The sequence below is a fragment of the Ambystoma mexicanum genome, chromosome 13 (assembly GCF_040938575.1).
Source record: "Ambystoma mexicanum isolate Mex_15411 chromosome 13, UKY_AmexF1_1, whole genome shotgun sequence".
Classification (NCBI taxonomy): domain Eukaryota; kingdom Metazoa; phylum Chordata; class Amphibia; order Caudata; family Ambystomatidae; genus Ambystoma; species Ambystoma mexicanum.
The window spans coordinates 20365980-20387527 of record NC_090938.1 but is presented as its reverse complement, the minus strand read 5'-3'; the positions used below and the strand labels follow the sequence as shown (position 1 = coordinate 20387527).

The following is a 21548-nucleotide window of genomic DNA, read 5'->3' as shown; positions in this document are numbered from 1 at the left end:
AAATAGTGTGGGGTAGTGTTCATGAAAAAGAAAGAAGGGTTCACAAAATGATATGTCTGAGTGTTCGAGTCGTTGCCCTCCCTTCCCCACGTTTTGATCATGGGGCAAGGCGGTTCACTCAAGCAAAGCACACACTCTGGCTTTTGCGTCACGAAGATACAGTTCCATAACCAACATCAGAACCTTCTGTTTCCAAGTCTCTTTACTTCTTAAAAAGTCTCTTGATTCAGAAGGCCTGAGGTACAAAAAACAAGATGCAAAAGTTATTTTCCTTTTACAAGTATTCAATTTGGGTGTTCACCCTGAATCCCCCTCAGCCGGACTCAGATCCCTTTCAAAAACAAAAGTTCAACGTTGGATCCCCCTCTTCCGGGCTCAGATCCTCTTATTACAATGTTCAGAGAATATTATTTTCCGGGTGATTCACGGTTCACTCCAGATCCCCCTCAGCCGGGCTCGGACCAATTGCAATATACATTAAACCATCAAAGACTTTCGAATGTGCACAGGGATTAGCTTGACCTGTTGCAGGACCACTTCGATCTCAAGAGTCCCTTTTTCTCACACTTAGCATTAGTTGGATACCTAACAGAGCCTTTCGAATGAGTCACACGTAGTGCCGGACCACTCTGTCTACGGTATGTGTTCTTGGCTTTCCAAAGTTCAGTCACTCCTTTGGTTTCAAATTATATTTGCATTGCTCGCCACATACGTCTCACACACTGTTCTCTTAGATATCTTCATACAATGTTGCCACTTGCAACCTTGGTTCAAAACACAGGCTGGTTTGGTATCATTTTCACTGACTTATCGGCTGTGCTTTCTTTACTGATGCTGCTTTGTTGTATGAACCAAGAGCAGTAACACAGTGGCAATCGATCCTTCCCACATTGGTTATTGAGGCGAAGAGCCCCGGGTACCTCCAACACACTGTACAGGTTTGATAAGCTTTAGGTCCTGGTCTTAGGTTTCTTACTTTTCAAGGTTCAGAAAAGTAACAGTCTTTAAAGGTCAAGGGCTATTCCCTCTTCTCAACCCTCTTTGGTCTCACCTTTTTTCTCATATTAAACTGCCATCTTGGAACTACTATTTCCTCATGTGTTCTGCCTCACTCAGAGTGTGCTTTCATGCTCCGCCTTTTATCCGTGTGGGGAAGTGTGATGGAAGTCAGGTGTGTCTAATAGTCTGTAATTGCCTGACCTTGTCTGACCATGGTGTTGGGACATGTCAGGTTTACAGCTCTGGTGTTAGTCTATTGTCGCTCATGGTGAGCTGTCTGTGAGAAAATGTTTGTGTTGGGAAAAGGGGGGGGATTGAGTTCCTAGATATCATACCTGGTAGAATGGGGAATAGGTGTTACAGGGAAGGGGATACCGCATCTCACCATCCGGCGTCCCACTTCCACTCCACAAAGACCCCCCATCAAGGTGATCCTCACACACTGGTCCACCCCCAGGAACTGGATCCAAAAGCGACGGCAGTGTCCTGGCCACCTGGATGACAGATCCCCGGGGACAAGAGGGTGAGACACCTTCAGGTTTCTCACAAAGGCGAGAAGTGTGAGAGTGGACTTCCAAGAGTGAGGACATGTGCAAGTCTTGCAAAGGATTTTGAAAGCGTAGGGTCCCATATGCACATAAAGAGGCCTGGTACAAGTATGCATGTCTCTTGCAGCATATCAGGGCAGACACACACCTCACCAATAGATCACGCATGCATGCGCTGTACAGAATGGCATTGTTGTGCTGCATGGCAAAATATTGGTAACATACACAGATGGGGTGTGCTGTAGGAGTATCAAAAGGACATATATGTGCACATGTAATACTGGAAGTTGACATGCAGTGCACCCCTCCTACAGTCCACGTCACAGATGTGGGAAAAGACCCAGCACCAATCTTTCAAGGGCCTGTCTCGGGGTGATATCCACAGAGCACACACTTCATATCTACAATCTCGACCAACACACCCCCATCATGAACCTGAAAGACGCAATAGCTGCAGACCTACGGTTGCTGATCAACACTATAACAGTCTTTCTACTGTGAGGGGTCAGAAATGAGAGGCAGGCACAAAGTTGTTATTCTCAAAGTCATCCATATTATCAAACAGAAATGGGCTGGAAAACGCCTCTCTAGCCCCATCCCTACCTAGAAAACTAAAATCAAAAGATCTGCCTGTGTCAAGTAGTCAGTGGCTTAAACAGCCATCCTTGTGTCCAAAACATTCTAAGCTGACCCTCAGACAAGAAACAAAGCAACAAAAGTGCAAGAAAATGTTGTTGACTTGATATTAGCAAAACGTTTTCACAACCAAAATATAAAGATGACGCCAACAAAAATGGTTTGCAAGGAAAGACCCTTGGATCCAGAGGGTGGTTCCCGTGCTCTGGATTTTTAGGTCAGATGGCAAAAGTGTCTCTTGATAAAACAGTTCCTTTGAGTCTTTGTACTGGACTCACAAAGTTCTTGATCAAGCAATATTCCATAACAGTCTTTCTTTAGTTTATTGCTGCAGCTTTCATGGATTGCCTGGTTTACTTCACTGCCAGGTATCTTCCCACAAGATAACAATCTTTATGCAACATCAGGTGCCTGGTGTGCTTGCCTGCCAAGACTTCTTGCATGGGCCTCTCAGATCCCCTGGTATACTCTGCAGCCAGGAATCATTCCCCAATGTTAGCTGCCTGGCGTACTCCCCGTCCAGGAATCTTTTCACCATTCCAGAGTAGCATCTACCATGAGGTGCTTGGTATAATTGCCTATGGTACTACTTGCTTCAGCTTTCCCCCACATTGCCGCGGGGTCCCTTACTGCTCTAGGCAGACTCACCAGGTCTTCTTTGCGTTCCCAAACATGCTTGCGCTTCCACAGTGTTGTTCCTTCACTGCCAGGCAGATGCAGACGGCCTGTCAGCATCCTCTGCAATCAACCACCGGCTGTGATGTTACGAGCGGGGGTGGCGTGGTGTGGAAGCAGGCCCTCACCGCTCGTAACGTTCGGGCCTCTCCGGGCCCCCTGTCGCTGCGCGCAACGCAGCAGAGTCGCCTGCATACAAAAGACGTGACCACCGTGATCGGGTTCCAACTCCGGACTGGCGCCGTGACGCCAGTTCCGGTTAAAACTTTATTCTTCCTTCCGTGTCACGTGACCTCCGTCTCGCGGGGCACGTGACACCACACCGGCTTTCTTGCACCGGAGAGCACTGTTTGCTTGGGCCCTGGAGTTTCTGCACATCCCCCAGACTCTCCACGGCTTTCCATCATCCGCACCTCCCTTTCTGTCTCACCACAGTGATTCGGATACCTCGCGGTCAGGAGTCCCAGCACGCAATTCTTTGTCCTCTCCTGCACAGCCCTCTCCTGTACTGCCTCTGCCCTTTTGAAATGTCCCGCTCACTTTAAATCCAGTAAAACAACTAGCCTGCACGTTACACTTCAGGCTTCTCCTGCTCTGCATAAATTCTCCCCTCCTCCTCCTCGTCTCAGTACTTGAGGGTTTATGGGAGTTGAAGTCCATAGATGTTACTGGATTTCTTGGATGTGATTCTTCAAAGGTCTCACGCGAAGACACATCAAAAACAGAAGATGTTATGTATGAGTTGTGAGTGTTTGAGTCATAGATGGAGGTTTGAGTAGAGTGATTTAGAGGAAAGGTTTTTCTGACTTTTACTATAGGGTGGAACGGTTAGGTGACAACAAGCCATTAAGGATTTGGGTATTGTAGGATATTCCTGAGGGAAAGAGGGTGGGGGGGGGTTGTGTCATCTGATGCAGTCACATCCTCCCACAGGCAGTTGTCTCCTCCCGTGTGATCCTCCCTCATGTAGCCACCCCCAGGGTCAGGATGAAGTAGCGGCTGCTGTGCCCTGGCCACATGGGAGGAGGTCACTGCCGGGAAATCAGTGATGACTTCACTGGATTCATGATACTACTAATACTGAAGGTATGAGTGTTTTACATTTGTGTACCTGTGAGTGTTTCCAACTCCTGCGGGCCGTTTTTGCTGGCTTCTCCCAACGAGCTTACAGTAGCTTTCCCACGCATGTGCTGGATGCGATCATCTTGCGTGTCTTGGATCACATGAAATTCCCAACACATGCCAGCACCATCAACAATATCAAGTCTCAATTCTGCAGTGTGGCAGGTCCCGCTCAGGTTGTAGGTGCGATTCAAGGAATACATGTGGCCTTCGTACCCCAAAAGGGATGTGAATGTGTGTTTTCGAATCAAAAAGCATTCCACAGCATCACTTGCAGGCAGTGTGTGGGGCAAACATGATCTTCACAGATAAATGTCAAGCTCCCCGGCTAGACACATGATGTCACGGCAATGCTGGACAGCAGTGTTCCATCCTTGATGCGAAGTATAGCGAACATGGCTGACTGGTAACTACCTGAACACATGAATATGGGCACACGTGTATTGGCCAAGTGGGCACTGAAAATTCCAATGTTTGCCCCTCTATTCCCACATGTCATGCTGCCTATCCATGCAGAGCATGGCTTGTGAGCCCGATGCGCAATCCTCAAACTGCATCAGACCACCGCTACACGCAAGCCCACATGAAAACAAGCAATGTGATAGAATGTGCCTTTGCAATGCTGAAGAACCGGCGGCGTGACCTGCTCAGTACTGGAGGCATGCCCAGGCATGCACCGGGCAAGGTGTGCAGCATCTTTCTTCTGTGCTGCTTCTTACACAACATTGCCATGCGTGAGAAAGCGCCATGCCAACAGGGTGAATTCAGCAAGAGTGTAGAGGACACAGCAGATGTGGACTCACGCTCACACCCTGATGACTAGACAGCCACAAGACAAGCATTCATCCGTGACTACTTCAAGAGGTGAGCACAAGGCCACTCAACAGGGTACACAGGCTTCGCACACAACCAGTGTCGCAACTCTGCAAATTGTGAGTGGACATTCACCACATAGGTGAACCTGCACAAAAATTGCTGCCCCTCCCTACATTCCTGCCCTTATGTAGACGTGTGTGCCCATTGGTAGCCATGTGGGGACATCAGTTAGGTACCAGACATGTTCCCATGAGAGTAAACGTGCCTCTTGCAGGTGCACTGGGTCCTCCAGTAATGTTCTCTATACACATCGGACATTGTGAAGGGACACACCCCAATACATGTTGAGTTACAAGCGTCATCCTTGGGTGCCTCCACAGTTGGCGAGCATGGGCTCAGGGGACTGGTAGCTGTGATGAACGGTGGTGAACGGCGGGGGCGTCATTGACGTTGGTATGACCACCACCTGACACAGCCCCACTGTCATAATGGGTGCAAATGTTTTGCTGCTGTAAAGATAAGGCGGTTCTTTGGCGTACTCAGTGGCAGATGGCAGAAATGGGACCGTGTTAATGTTATACCTCTAACTGGGCCCCTACATGTGGCGCAGACAGATAACACCGGAGCCGCATTCCCAATCAACCTTCTCTGTATTAACTCCAGCACATGCTGACTTCCCTTCCTCCCTGTCCCTCCCCTTCCCCTCGGCCCGGGTCCTTCCTCCTTAAAGGGGCTCCTCCTGTTTCCCTGGTAACAACCCCCCCCCCCATATAACATGAGACGTCCCAGGCTACATTTGTTCAATCAGACGTTGGGGTCTCCTTACGGTCTGATGAGACCTGCCAGGTGACTCGCGGGTCTCGCCAGCATTTTCTTGTTGCAGTGTTTTGTATGCCTCTTCACCCTCTGCTCTCTCCGCCTCGGCCGCCGCCTATCCCTTTGGTTCCGATTCCTTCAGGCATAACTTGTGGAAGAGGAAGGCCTTTGGTGTCATCTCACCATGGTACCCCGTCATAGTTATCACTGGTCCTTTATCCCTTGTCACTAGGAGTCGTCGTGAATCCTTCCTTTTGTATTGTCTGTGGCGCTCTATGGTACTCTCCTTGATCGTGAGTTGTGGCTCCTTGGCCTTTCGTTTGTGGTCTGCCATTTCCTTGGCTTGCTTTGTCCCTCTAGCATCTTGCTCAGGCGTGTAGTCCTTCAACTAGGTGACTTCGAATGATCTGTACTGGATGTCGATGAGGGCACGAGCTAGTGACGTCCGATGGCGGAGACAGCTGGGCCCTGTGGTGGGACTCGGTACCATATGGATGGCGGCGGGTACTCTGCGGTCTCTGTGAGTTGGGCCACTTTGGGACTGTCATTTTGGCTGTAGTGGCTGTGCTGTTCCCCACTGGAATACGTGAAATTGGGACTTGCCCAGGGGGTATGCTTCCTCTCCGGTTTTATAACGCTGCTCGTTCATGACGTTGACTGTAGCCTCAGCGTTCACCACGAACGGCTTGTGCAGGTTTCCAATCTGGACCGTGACCTTGGGTGCTATGGTGTCATCTGATGTGGTGCTGATCAGCCTCCCGTATTCTCCCTTGTACCCGTCATGGGAGTGGTAGTGGTTCCCCCCCGGTTTCGGCATCTCGTAAGGCTTTGGATGCTCGTATGACTCACTTTGGTCTCACGGGCTGAGAGCGTGTGCCGTACTCCTGATCAGGTCCGTACCTCCCTGGGTGACTTAACTCTGGGCAGAGTAGGTGCTCGTGTCTGCATGGGCTGGGTGGATAGTTGTATGCGTTGAAGTGACGCCTGGGTGGGTCGATGTTCATGGCCCTCATGATGTCTGGCAGTGCCGGCTGCGGCATCAGGTACTTCTCTTGGGGTGGCGTTTCCTGGTTACATCTGTGTGTTGGCCAGTCGTTGGGTCCTCTTGTTTGTTCTGGTCATCTGGCCGGGCTTGGTGGTGGTGCCGGTCGTTATGCGGGGGGTGCATGCAGGCTCTCTCTGTATATCACCTGGAAGTGGTTTGAAACACTTGTGTATAGGCGCGTTACAAATGCCTTACAAATGCCTTTTCATATCATGGCCACACCGCATGCATCTCTGTCCGATGGCCGGACATGGTCATCTGTGCGGGAACTGAAATCCGCACTTGTAGCATTGTTTGTCGCTCAGGGTTTGGTGCTGGGGGCTTCTGAGTCCTTGTCTTCTGCAGGGTCCTGTACTCCTGGTGTACCCCGGCTGTCCTCCTATAAGGGCTGCAATGGTGTCACGCTTTTTGGGATTTTCAATGGCGGCTGCCTGTATGTCCACTCGCTCGTATGTTCTTGCTAGGTCAATGATTTCCTTTAGGGACAGGGGCTTTTTGAGTAGGTGCTTTCTGAGCCTTGACGAGGTGCACCCTTCAATGATCCTCAGTTGTATTGCCTCATCATCATTGAAGTTGGCAAAGTTGCAGCACATGATATTCCTCTGAAGACGGATGACAAACTCTCCTTTGGACTCATGTGGAAGCTGCGTGCGTAGATTAAATGCGTAGCATTCATAGGGCCTCATTCCGAGATTGGAGGGAGCCATGGTGCTATTAGCGCCATGGCTGCCTCCAATACCGGGTCCGGGGCCGGTTGGATGGGGACTTACCGGGTCATTCTGACCCTGGAGGAACCGGTAAGTACCCACTCAACCAGCCATTCACCATTCCCATTTGAGCCCCCATAGGGCTCAATGGGAATGGGGAAGGCGGTAATTATGGGCCTGCTAATAGCAGGCCCGTAATTAGCGCACTGGTCCCTTAGCAGGACCCGTAAAGAACATGTGGTCCGACCACACGTCCTTTGCGGTTCGTGCTAAGGGACCTCGGAATTGGGCGGTAAGTGATTACCGGCATCGGTCTCCTTACCGGTGCCCGGTACCATTTACCGCCCAACTCGGATTGAGGCCCATAGTGTTTGTTGGGGGGTACTATCAGCTTGTTGTTGACTGCAGCGAGAAGCCATTGGTATGTGCTTCTTTCTTGCGGGGGGATCGTTTTCATGACCCCTTTGATCTCTTTGCCTGCTAGGATGGCGAGTATATCGACCTTGTTTGGCGGGTCGTGGTCTCCTATGAATTCTTTGACCCATTCTTCCCACCTTTGGCCTTAGTCGTGGTAGGGGGTGTAGGGTGAATGGGTTGGGTCTCAAAGGCAGCACGGGACGCTGGACTTGGATTAGGGAGGGCCTGGGCGCCTTCATCTGAGGCTCGTTGTGCGTTGTCCGGCATGTTAGTGGGGTGTGAGGAGCTGGGGTTGCGTTTCCTTGGTAGGTCTGGGCGAGTTGGCCTTACTGGTAGGATGACTGTTCCGGTTTGCCTTGCATTCGTGGTCTTGCCCTTGTGTGGTTTGTCTTGGTCCTGCGCCGTTTGGTTGTTTCTGTTGCGGGTCTGTTCTTGGCACCATTGCAGGTGGCTTGTGTGGGCTATCCTGTGTGTCCGTGGACCATTGGGCTATGGCTTGAGTCGACGCCGTGCTTTCAGGCTGCCTGTTCTGACTGTGTGTTCTCTCCCTTGGAGCTCTCTGTCCTGGGCTGTGGCACGTGCCGGCACCACGTGGTCTGACTCTGTGTGGTGCTCCTCTGTACTGCACCTACTTCCCTTGTATGCTGGGTAAGGAATCAGTGCTAATAAGAATATTTTGTTTTCTTGGGTTGTCTTGGTGAGGCAGGATTTGGTGATTTTGGGTACTTTTCTGGGCCCCTCTCTCCTCATATGCTAATGAGGCATGGTTTGACGGTTGTGGCATTTGTTATTCTATTGTTTTGGTGGTGGCGCGCATCGGCGCCGTGTTCTCCTGTTGTCCCTGGTGGCCTCTTTACACAGCGCCCCCTCCCATTGTGCTGGTACGGATGGGGTGGTGTGCAATGTCTCTCGTGGCTCTCGGGTCTGGGACTGCGCTGCGAGGGGCTTCGCCACCTCTTACCGTATCTGGCAGCTGGGCAGGCTTGCTCGCTGCTGGACTCCACTCACCGGCCACTCTTCTGCTGCGGTGCGTGCTGCAGGCCTCTCCTCGTCCCTCATGTGGTCTGACGTTGTCTCTGCGGGCTTGTTTTCTCTGCTGGGCTTGGCCACTCTTCCTCCGTGGTGCGGGCTGTTGGCCACTTCCCTTCCACCACACGGCCTGTTTGTACCGGGTCTTCTCTGCTGTCTGGCGCTATACATGCACCTACCTGCAGGGCTTCCATCACCTGTCACTCTGCTGGGCTCTCTACACTCTCCGAACTGCTGGGCACACTGCACCCATCACACTGATGGTCTGACTTGTAGCACAGCGCGGGTACTGTGCAGCAGCAGGCTGCTCCTCTCTGCGGCGCCGTACCGTTACTGCTGGCATTCACATCTCCCAGGCAGCATGCTCCGCTGGGCAAATCTCTGCTGCCGGGCTGGCCTCCCATCCGCTGTATTCTCGCAGGCTGCTTGGCTGGAGACTCTGGTGCGGCTGGGTTCTTCCGACCCACCTCCTTACTGGGTGGCACTCTGTCTGCTGGGCCGACCAGCCCTTGCTCCTGCTGAGATTCGCGCCTTGGGTGTCACGTCCCTCCTCACTGCTGGGCACCATTGGCCCGAATTGTTGCTGTGTGACCTCTGCTGGGCTTCCTCCGCCCGCCTGCCATCCTCACTGCGCACAATGTGGCATTCGACGGGCCTCGTCGCCAGTTGTTATACCTCTAACTGGGCCTCTACATGTGGCCCGGACAGATAACACGGGAGCCGTATTCCCAATCAACCTTCTCTTTATTGACTCCAGCATGTACTGACTTCCCTTCCTCCCTGTCCCTCCCCTTCCCGTTCCCCCCCTTGGCCCGGGTCCTTCCTCCTTAAAGGGGCTCCTCCTGTTTCCCTGGTAACAGTTAACAGATCCATTGTCTTTTTTGCAGGAAATGTTGAAACTTCTGGCTGGTGGTACTACCTCAACTTCATACTATTATGAAATACTAGCTTAACCTGGTGTATCACACTCTGAATTAGCACTCTACCTGTGTGCTCTCTCGCTGACTCTCTCCGTAACGTTCTGTCAGCGCAATCTCTGCCAGTGGGTGACAGCTGCCTTGTTTGCATGAGGAACACTGTTTGTCGTTCACCTCTAGCTCTCCCTGTATGTCTCTTTGTGTCTGCCTCGCTTTCTCTGGTGTCTCCGGGGGGTGGGGAGCGTGTCTTAATGTCTCTTTCCTCTATGTCCCTCTCTTTACCTCCTTCTCCCACCAAATCTCACCCTCCACTCCCTCTTACACTGGAGTCAATGAGTTGAGAAAGGTCTCCCTTTTGCTCTGTCACCCCCCCCACTATTATTTATTATTTAAAAAGTAAAATTGCAGTACCCTAATTGTCCTGGCGCAACCTGTAATAATTGTTGGAGTAGTAATGCTGTAAGAAACACACAAAGATACAATGCAAGTACCATATACACTAATAGCAAAACAAGGGAGGGGGGGGTGTCCTAGCGGCCAACTACAAAACTCATGAAAAAGTATTCCGTTATGCACACTATTAGTCTGCCATTTTATTGTTAATCATTTAAGAATACTTCAGAATAAATGTTGTTAAACATCAAAGCAGAATTTTCCAAAATGTAGTAATAAGTATTTTGTTTGTCAGCACATGCGAGAAGTTTATAAACAGATTATATCTGTCTGTCAACACATGTTTCAACCTATGAAAGTTCTTTCCCAAGGCATAGATTCTGTACTCCTAGACAAATATTTTTTTGACAATATTTCTCTCCTCCTCTCCTTCCTCTTGTTCTGTTTTAGTGATGGATGTATTATTCATTGTTTTCTCCTAAAATCGTACATGTTTCGTAGTGTTTCTTTTGTTGTTGCCTCGTATTTATCTTTTGATCTGGTCTAAAAAAAAATGACTTATGTGGGGATGAGGTACTGAGGGGGGTGAATTTCTTGATCTACAGATTTATTTGGATCATAATAAACTTGAGACTGGAACCTTTAGGAAACCTACTGAGGTCAACTTGACACTTCATGCCCATAGCTGCCATAGACGAAGTACAGTTAAGAATATTCCATTAGGTGAATTTAAGAGAGGGCAGTGGAATTGCAGCACCTGTAATACCTTCAAAGAAGAATGGGAATTGATTAAGTCTAGATTTTTACAAAGAGGTTATAAACATGAAGTTATTTTACAGGCCCATGCTAAGGCACACGATTTGCAGAGGATAGACATTGTAGTGCCTAAAAAGACTACTAATTATAAAGACAATGAACGTTTCGTACCCAACTATACGATTCGAGCCCTTTCCAAAATATTGCAAAAACATTGCCATATACTTCATTTGGATGAGGATCTCAGAGTTTTCATTGGACAAACCAACTATAAGTTACACCAGGGCACCACCCTCAGGAATACACCTTGCCCTAGTTATATGCACAGCTCTCAAGTACAAAGAATTTAGCTTTAAATACAGTTTTTTTTAATGTGGAACATGCAAAATGTGCAAATATGCCATCAATAACAAAGTTTTTGAACTGAGCAATGGTATAACCTTTACAATAAAGGATCAGATACATTGTAGAACCAGATTTGTAGTATTTGCAATTGTGTGTATATGCCAAATAAAGTATATTGGGAGTACTATCGGTGAACTTTGATTTTGTTTCAGAAAACATCTTGCCTTGATTGGCAGTCAAGACTCCAAGATGCCCCAGCAGTCCACTAGGCAAAAGAGCACCAAGATGTTGTGGGACTGATACATGTTAAATCTGTACCGAGATGTAGTGACCAGGGAACTCAAACCACGACAGGAAGAAGCATGAATGAATCGTGAAACAAGGAGTAACGTCACAGGATTGAACACAGATCATGAACTTTCAGTCTTCCTATAAAGATATATTTCATGCAAATAATTTCTGCAGCACAAAGGAACTACTAAGGTTAAAACAATATTCTTTATCATCTGTTTTTATTGTATGAGTGCCTGAACTGAATAATCATGCATGAATTTCTGACATTTTTCTTTGTTAATGTAGGGTTACCACTTAATACCAATGAGTTCAAGCAATGATATGATACTATAAGGGAGGCATGGTATCACAAGTATGACACTGACACAAGAGTTACAGGTTTCAAAACCTTTATTATCTTTTTGGGGTTTGGAGAAACTCCAGCTCTACCTTATAGCTAAGATGGGAGTAGTCTCTACTATCAAATAATAAATAAAATACAGTCCATTGTAAGTCTATGTCAAATCAAAATGGCCTTTACAAACAAAACCTAATGCCTGCCCTATCTCTTATACAAAAGGTTTGTAAAGGGGAATATGAATGCAAAGGAAAGTCAGTGTTATAACAAAGAATCCATGTGGCTGAGTCAGCTCTCCTGCTCACGTTGGACAGCGCTGAGTAAGGCGGCCCCTATAAACAGGATTACACACTCTGGCTCAGGTTCTCAAAACAAGGGCAGTTCAAAACGTGGATCGAGGCCCACTTGGCCTTCCACGTTAAAGTCACTTATTGAAGCTTTCAAAAGTTCTTGCACAGTTCAACAAAAGTTCACACAGGTATCCCTCGGTCAGGCTTGCACCTCTCGAAGCAAAGAATTCACCTAGGTCTTCCTCGGTCGGGCTCGCACCTGTCAATCAGAAAGTACCTGATTCAACGTTGATCTCCCTCAGCCAGGCTCAGGCCTCACAATCACAGCACTTGCAGGGGTCCCTTCCCCAAGTTTTATTCACATTTGTTAGGGGTTTCCTTCCCCTAACTTATCACACTTCTGGTCTCCCTCAGTCGGGCTCGGACCTTTCACGGTTGTTGAAGACTTTGGAATGTAAGGGACTTTTACTATAGACCTCTGCAGGACATCTTCTACTTTCTTTTCAGCTCACCCTCCTGTGTTATTTGCCCCAGTGCCTCTTGGTCTTGGTAGTTCAGTATCATAAGCACACATGTTCGTTGTCATCTTTCTCTTAAAGTAGTTTGTTCACTTTGCTGCTTTATGACAATATATCACATATTTCGTGGAGACTTTCGAGTGGACTGTTGTCTGTCACCGGACCACCCCGCTACTGTGTATCACTGGTGTCACAGTTATGAGTAATTTAAAGTTCACCACAGGTCTGCCTTCCTTTGGGTCTCATCAGCACGCGGGCAGCCTTCAATTGGGAGATATACTGTTGCACCTTCAATCTTTCATTAACACACACCAGCCTTTCATGCAATTTGCTAACTCACTGGTTGTGTGCACTCCTTTCTTGTCTTTTCAGCTTTAATTCACAAGTCAAGGTTAACACTACAGTCTTGGCTTCGCCTCCCCAAATCTGTCATTTATCCAGGAGGGTTGCTGGCATCCTTGAAACACAATGCAGTCTTCTTGTCTGGGATCTGGCCTTCTCTGCACATCTTTCACGGCTCTTCAGAGGCAACAGGCAACAACCTGCAGCAGGGATCTCCTAGGGTTCCCTACCCTTTTCTCCAATCCCTCGATCGGTCGTTCTGCTCCAGTGGTTTGCCTTCCCTCCGAATGATCTGCTCCTTCTCGTGTTCCACCTTGCTTAGAGTGTGTCTCTATGTTCTGCCTTTTATCCGTGTGGAGAGAGCTAATGGGTATCAGATGTATGTGATTAAAGTCAAGCGCCTGATTTTGCCTGACCCGATTAGCGGGAGGATTGTTCTCCTCTCAGCTTCTTTTGCCACCAGTCATCAGCTGACATTGATCTATAGCCTGTTAGGTGACGCCCAAAATACATAGTCCTTTCCTGGGTAAGAGCTGAACATTTGGTGAACAGCTGTCTAAGTGTTTCTGTTGAATCTTCTAAATTACAGAATCTGCATGTTTTATCTCCTCCCCTTCCTTTAGCTTTCGATCGCACTGATAACACTTCCATTGTTTTAAAGAGATTGAGTTGAATACTCATGAATATCAATCTTACGTTCGGATCAGGACACTTCTTTAGGTACAGTTGAATCTCACCTTGTTTTATTACTTCAGATGCAAGTTTTACATGCAGCTTAAGTTTATTGACCTCTTCTGCGGTGAAGATTCAATCCTTGTTTTTTCTTCATTTTCCCAGGATTTGCTAACAGCTCATCAACTGAACTCTCTATTGCAGTGAGTAGATTTCTGCACTCATCATCCCACTTGGACAGGGCTTTGTTGTTACCTTTAATCATTTCGTATTTGAACCAAACAATCATGGGAGCTGTGTTGGCACTCATACATTTCCCAAATATGCTCAATGCTTTCCATTGGGCTGCCATTTGCATTGAGGTCAGACCCAGTTCTTTCCTAATGATCTGTAACAGGATCGATCTGGGGAGGCAGAGGATCTCCTTCAAAAAGATGCCCTCTAAGAGTGTCCAAAGTTTTGCTGGCAGTGAAAATAAAACATCAGCACCATAGGTGGGTACTGGGATCACCTTGACTTTTTAGAACTCGATAATAGGAAGCCGCGAGTGTTAGGAAGAATTCTCACCCAAGTGCTAAATTCCCTCTACCTTAGCGCCCTCCAACTCTTTTGCTATATTTTGGGACTTTGACCTTTTCATTTTCAATGTTTTTACTTTTGTGTTCTTTGGATATGGAGTTTTTAGACAAACGCCATAGGCATCATCTTTCTCTTGTGTGTCACACAGCACCTTCAGTGCAGTGGCACAGGGGTGTCTTTTAGACTTCCCAAGGTTTAAATACCTTCTCTGGGACTAACTAATGTCTCCCAGGGCATGTAAAGTTAAATTGACTTTTCTAGTCTTTTTAAATTCATAGACCCAGCACTCACTATCTTCCTATAGAGTCCTGGAGGGGTTGCCTAGCATCCCCTGTGTCTAAACACTCATCTAACAGTCAAATGTTACCCTTTTAAATGGCTGGTGGCAGTGGTTGAAGAATGAACTACCATGATTTTTCCCGACCGCGAACAGCGGTAGTTAAAAATCGGGTCAACCATGTTTTTCAATATGGCGCCCAAGACCCCTCTGTAAAAACAGACACCGGTCATCTTTTTTTGCCGTTTCTTTTAGGAAATGTCCTTCTAGTGTTTGTTTGTTTCTTTATTTATACCGCAAGCAGAACCCTGGGGTAACTGGGCGCCAGAGACTTAGAGCAGGTTACAGGCCCGCAGGGGGACGCCAAGGAAGCCAGCAGCCAACAGACACCAACAAAAACCGTGAGTGTGGCATGGGTGGGGAGTAGAGCAATCACTCTACCCCAGAAAACCCCTGCCACTCTATCTTACTTACCAATAACATAGAGTGCCATAATACTAGCATGTCCACTCTTAGATAGAATTGTGAATGTTAGCATGTCCACACTTAGATGAAATTGTGAATGTTAGCATGTCCACTCTTAGATAGAATTGTGAATGTTAGCATGTCCACACTTAGATAGAATTGTGAACATTGGCCCGCGTCGCATCTAGATGGAATTGTGAATGTTGGCATGTCCACACTTAGATAGAATTGTGAATGTTAGCATATCCACTCTTAGATAGAACTGTGAATGTTGGCCCGCGTCGCATCTAGATGGAATTGTGAATGTTAGCATGTCCACACTTAGATAAAATTGTGAATGTTAGCATGTCCACACTTGGATAAAATTGTGAATGTTAGCATGTCCACACCTAGATAGAATTTGTGAACATTGGCCCACGTCGCATCTATATGGAATTGTGAATGTTAGCATGTCCACTCTTAGATAGAATTGTGAATGTTAGCATGTCCACTCTTGGATAGAATTGTGAATTTTAGCATGTCCACACTTAGATAGAATTGTGAACATTGGCCTGCGTCCCATCTAGATGGAATTGCGAATGTTAGAATGTCCACTCTTGGATAGAATTGTGAATGTTAGCATGTCCACTCTTGGATAGAATTGTGAACATTGGCCTGCGTTGCATCTAGATGGAATTGTGAATGTTAGCATGTCCACTCTTGGATAGAATTGTGAATGTTAGCATGTCCACTCTTGGATAGAATTGTGAACATTGGCCTGCGTTGCATCTAGATGGAATTGTGATTGTTAGCATGTCCACTCTTGGATAGAATTGTGAATGTTAGCATGTCCACTCTTGGATAGAATTGTGAATGTTAGCATGTCCACACTTAGATAGAATTGTGAACATTGACCTGCGTCGCATCTAGATGGAATTGTGATTGTTAGCATGTCCACACTTAGATGGAATCTCAGAAATATGACTGTTCGCATATATGATTCTCAGCATGCACCACACTTAAGAGTTCTGAACCTAACTTGCGTCGCATCTAGACAGAAATGTGACTGTTAGCATGTGCCACACTCGTATGGAATTCTGAACTTTGGCTCCTGTCGCTTCTGGATGGAAGTGTGAATGTCGGCATGTGCCGCACCTAGATGGAATTCCATAATTGCAATATTAGCATGTGCCACACTTAGATGGAATTTCTCAAGCCTAGTCTGCGCCAGGTCTAGACGGGAATGTGATTATTAGCATATATGATTCTCAGCATGCACCACACTTAGAGTTCTGAACTTTAGCTTGCGTCGCATCTAGACAGAAATGTGATTATTAGCATGTGCCACACTTAGAATTATGAACCTAGCTCGTGCCAAATCTAGATAGAAAGGTGACTGTCAGCAGGTGCCGCACCTAGATGGAATCTCACAATTGCAAGGACAGCAATGCCAACTAACCAATCAACTAACAATTCCATCCCTCTGCATACACCTCTCAAACCCTAACCAAACACAACCACAAACCTAAAACGCAACAATCCGCACAAACTTCACAACAATGCAACAACAAAACAAACCACACATAGACTTGCACAACAGCACACGACGACTACAGACCACAAAACACCCCAAGCCCAGCCAACGGACCCATCGGGCTGAGGCTGTCAACAGCACATCACTGCTCTCTTGCACTTTTCCTGCTTCCTCCCACTAACTCAACCTCTCCTCCTCTTTCAGAGCCGCCAGAGCGCCAAGGGACCACTACGGTGGTGATAGTGCACGGTACAAATGTCCTTTAACATTAACATTAACATATTATAGACATACAAAATAATAAGAATAAGTGCACATGACCTGGTATTATGGTGGTCAAGGGGCGGGCAACAGCAGAAATACAGTGGTGAGACAAGAGGTTAGTATGTCAGAAAAAGGGAGAGTTCTTGTTGGCAAGCCAGGACTTCGTTTTTGCCCTGAAGGTCCAAAAGGAAGGTTCTGCTCTAAGGTTCATAGGTATAGCGTTCCATTGTTTGGCAGCTAGGACTGGGAAGATGTAGCTAGACAGCTGCAGATAGACAGTGAGAATATAGCATTCTAGTTAGTCTGGCTGATATATGTTTGTTAAACTTGTCTGCCAGGTACTTGGGGGCGTCATTAGAAAGGCATTTGTGGACAATGACTAGTGATCTAAGCGTGATTCTGCCTCGTACTGGGAGCCAGTGGGCATCTTGTCTGCAGCTGGAGATGTGAGAGTGCCAGGGGATACTCAGAGCGGCTCTGAGGGCATTATTCTGCAACACTTGCAATTTGTTCAAGTTGCGTTCTGAGGTGCCAAGGAAGAGAGTGTTGCAGTAGTCAATTTTTGAGAGCAGTAGCGCTCTGGCTAGGGTAATGCAGCTGGAAGGCGAAAGGAAGGCTTTGCAGGCATTCATGAGCTTATTTGTGTAAGCCGTGGAGGAGGCTGTGGCGTTTACTTGTTTTTTGAGCGAGAGTGTGGAATCCAAATAAACCCCTAGGGTTTTGATATCTTTGGCTACTGTGATTAGGTTTCCATCTATGTTGATAGAAGTGTAACAGGGGTCCAGTTTGTTTAGCCGTTGTTGGGAGCCAACGAGAAGGAGCTCAGTTTACTTGTCGTTGAGGCATAAACCATGTTCTGCCAGCCAAGCTTGGATTTCCAGGTAGAGATTATTAATCCGTATGGAATCCTCTTCATAGCAGCCTCATAGGGTGATGAGAAACTGGGTATCGTCAGCATAGTTTGTGTATGTGACACCCAGGTTGTCTAGGCGGTCGAACAATAGCTTTGTGAAGATATTGTATAAGGTTGGCGAGACGCACAAGCCTTGAGGGATGCCACAAAGGATGGGGATGTGGTGGGCCGAAGCCCCTGGCGAAGAAAAAAACCCGAGTGGTTTGCTTGGTGAGGAAGGATTGGACCTAGGCGGTCGCCTGGCTGGAGAAAGCAGCTGAAGCTGTCAGATGTTCCGTGAGGATCTGGTGGTCAATGAGGTCGAAGGCTGCTGAGAGGTCAAGCAGCAGGAGAATGGCTAGATTGCCCTTGTCCTTGTCTCTGCGCGCCAAATAAGGTTTGGTCCCTTAGTTTGATGGCCTTTGGTGGGCTTCAATGCTGAAGCCCTCCTCTGGCGCCTGAGTGCCTGGGGTGGATAGGATGTGAGGGAGGTGCCCGAAACTCCCTGTGCTTAGTCTCCTAGGAGACCTGAATGCACTCTAGCGTGATTGGCTGACTGTACGGCAAGGACAGCCACCCAGCTGTTTGAGTGACAGCTAAGCTGGAATGAATGGGAGAAAACTGTTTAAAAGCAGGTCTCTGGGACTTGGAAGGCAGAGTCGAGCACTGGAACGAAAGAACCGAAGATGAGCTGAAGGAAGACGACTGCTGCAACTCCTGGACCGGGTGTTTGCCCGGTGAAGCCCTGCTGCAGGTCCGAATTGCCTGAAACTCCCTCGACAGAGAAGCCCTTCAAAGACGACTTCATCCCTTGAGCTGGTGGGAACAACCAACTCGCAAGCCACCTCGACACCGTCTCCATACTGGTCGAATTCTCTTCAGAGTGCTGTTGAAAACCAGATAGCCAGTGAGAAGGATACCAGTTTGTGGACTTTAAGGCACTCACACCTTAAAACTGATGTTTAGCCAAGCTTGTGGCCCCTTCCCTGGGCAGTGCAGGAACCTCCCGACGTCCTCCTTCTTGTCCCCACGACTGAAGCTCAGGAACAGCGAGATCTGCAGGAACTGCCAGAAACAACTGCCCCAGCTACAGCTTTTCTTCATCCATAAGGTCCTGTGCCAATGCGGTGCGGAAATCCTTTCTGCCGCGGTGAAAGTTCGTGAAACTTTCCCAACTTTGGAGTTTTTTTCACTCCTAATCCGACAAATAACTTTTTCTGGCAAACTACTTCTAAGAACACTGGCAAAGACTTAACCGTTTACTACCAGAACTGTGCTATCCTATCCAAGACACTGAACCATTGACTTTGGCCCAGCCTATTGAATTGAATTGCCTCTTGTAGTGAACTGAAACTATTTGCCCTGCCTCTGAATGTAATTGTGTTTTGATTCTTATAAACGTTGTCTTTCTACCCCTTTTGAAAGTTACTGGAGTGCCATTTTGCTCCCACTTCAGGGGAGCCTAACTTGTTCAGAAACGTATTGGTTGTGTACTGTAGTGTACTATAGTGTGATATTGAGCTGCTTCTTGCTAGTGGAATGTTTTCTAACTAAATGTGTAAATAAATGTATATTCTTTTACCAAGAAACTACTGTGATTGCAAGTCCTTTGTGTAACATCTTGTACTGGTCACATCCCTCTTGAGATAAGTCTGGCTGCTCAGCCACTGCTACCACATAACTGTGTAGTACAGGCTTGTACCAAAGGTGAGATTGTGGTTACACCTGTAGTCTTAATTGTGTGTAGTGTTCCCAATGGGTACTGCATGTAATTCTGCCAAACAGTGAGTATCTACAATATTTTCTTTTTAGAATTAAAGCTTAGTTCGCAAGAGCAGTGGCTTTCCTTCTTAGGGACTTGATAGAGTGGGTGTCGGCTGTGCTGTTTGAGATTTGAATCCCTAAATACTTAAATGATTTTACCTTCGCTATTTCTTTATGGTTGAGATACAATTTAAATTTCTTTTTCCTTGTTCCCTGGCCTTTTTTTAGGGTAAGAATCTTTGTCTCGTCTATGTTGATTTCGAGATTATTGTCCACTGCATATTCTGCTAGTATGTTCAGTTGTCTTTGCAGACCGACTTCTGTGTAGTCAAATAAAACCAGGTCATCCGCATACAGCAGGTGCGTAATCTTTACTTTGCCAACTTTGAGGGGGGAACCTCTGATTTGTTCCATGTATTTTCCCAAGTCTGCAATGTATAGGTTATAGAGAGCCGGGGCCAGGGAACAACCTTGCTTGACACCCCGTTCTGTAGGTATTTCATCACTGAGTATCCCATTGGCATTAAGGGGGATTCTGATTGTTGCATTTGTATGCAGTCCACAAAGTTGTTCCACCAGATCAATAGGGCAGTTATTATCAGACAACTTTTTCCACAGATGATTTCGATTTAAACTATCGAAGGGCTTCAAGAAATCTACAAATGCCAAGTTTAGCTTACCGCTTGTTTTTAGCAGTGTAATTAAAAGAGCCGGGGGTCGGGGGGTGGGGGGTGAGTCCCTGGCCATTTAACAAAACCTGCCTGAAACTTGTCATTTATCCTGTTCTTCTGGGACCAATACATCAATCTTTTAAGTAGCACTGCAGCATATATTTCCCCCATTATATCCAGCAAGACTATTGGCTGGTAATTACTGGGGTCAGTCCAGCTCCCATTTTGGAATTATATGGGCCTCTCTCCAGGATATCGGAACTGATCATGAGGCTAGCACTTTTTTCAGAACCAGATCTGTCATTCTTGCCCATTGTTCCGGGTTGTCTTTTAATGTTGCATTAGATCCGTTCCCGGTGCTCGTGATGAGCTGAGTTTTTTTATCATAATAATAACTAAGTCGTCAAGGTCACATGGTAGATGCCAATGATCTCCTGTTTGGAATGGATGATCTTGGAGCGACGGAAGTTCTTTGAACAGCGATCCAAAAAATGTTATCCAGTTTGCTTCGGTCACTTAAATCGTGGAATTATTGCCTCTGATTTGTTGGTCTGATCAAGGACCAGATGTCGGCTGATGATTTTTTGGCCAAGGCTCGTAACATAGTTTCAGCATCTTGTTGTAGTAGGGCACTTCTCTGGTTAATTAGGCAGGTTTTATGCTTCTCCTTTATACGCTTAGTTTAGCTCTCAGTTGTTCCAGTCGCAAGTTTCTTGAGGACCTGCAGGGCATGTCGCTTCTCTTTGCATTTTTGTACTATCTCTTTGTCAAAGGTATGCTGATGGATTTGCCCTTGGCTGGCATAAGACGGTCTTCCTTGTATGCGATACAGAGCAATAATGGCCGGCTAGTCAATTGGGGCCATGGCCCCAGTTGTTTGTACTGCTTTCAGCCTTGCTCCCAACAGTGCGAAAGTTTGTTCAACTGCCCTTGTATTAATCTTTAACCTACCACATTTGTTAGTTACTACGACTTTGGTAAGTCGTTTCTGTATGGGCCGTATGCGGTTGTCAAACCAAGTTAGTTTTAGCCAATTATGGTCACTTCTTGTCATAGTAATAACCGCAAAAGAACTTATATCTTTAATTAGAACTCTTGAGATAAAGATCTAGTCTAAAATAGATGATTGGTGGCCTCTTTTCCATGTTGGATGGCACACTTGGTTAGCTTCATAGTGTCCATTTGTGACATGAAGATCACTGCTTTTCTTCATCAGGTCTGACCACAGCTCTTCTTTTTTGGATCGGTGGTTCCTAGAATTACGGCTCTCTTGTTTCCAATTTCCTTTTACAGATTTGTAGGTTGACTTGAAGTCACCACACAAGATAACAGAGGAATTATCTAGGGTGTATTTTGCGTCCATAGCCTCTGCCATACTGTCCAGCATCTCTTTCTTATCTGTTTCTGTGGTACTCCAATAGATGTTAATTAGTATGAGATGGCTCTGGA

The 21548-nt window shown here is 47.0% G+C and overlaps 1 protein-coding gene across 2 annotated transcripts in view; it reads right to left on the bottom strand.

The window, feature by feature from the left end:
* LOC138520749 (gastricsin-like) overlaps positions 1-21548 on the bottom strand; it is a 112332-nt gene that overhangs the window by 17189 nt on the left and 73595 nt on the right. The window contains exon 1 of one of the 2 annotated variants that reach the window (XM_069633032.1): positions 8743-9556. The exons of the other annotated variant lie outside the window; for it this stretch is intronic. Within the exon in view, the coding sequence (XP_069489133.1) occupies positions 8743-8981 (239 nt within the window). The 5' untranslated portion in view covers positions 8982-9556. Of the gene's footprint in view, positions 1-8742; positions 9557-21548 lie in introns of those variants that run through there. 2 annotated transcript variants of the gene reach the window in all.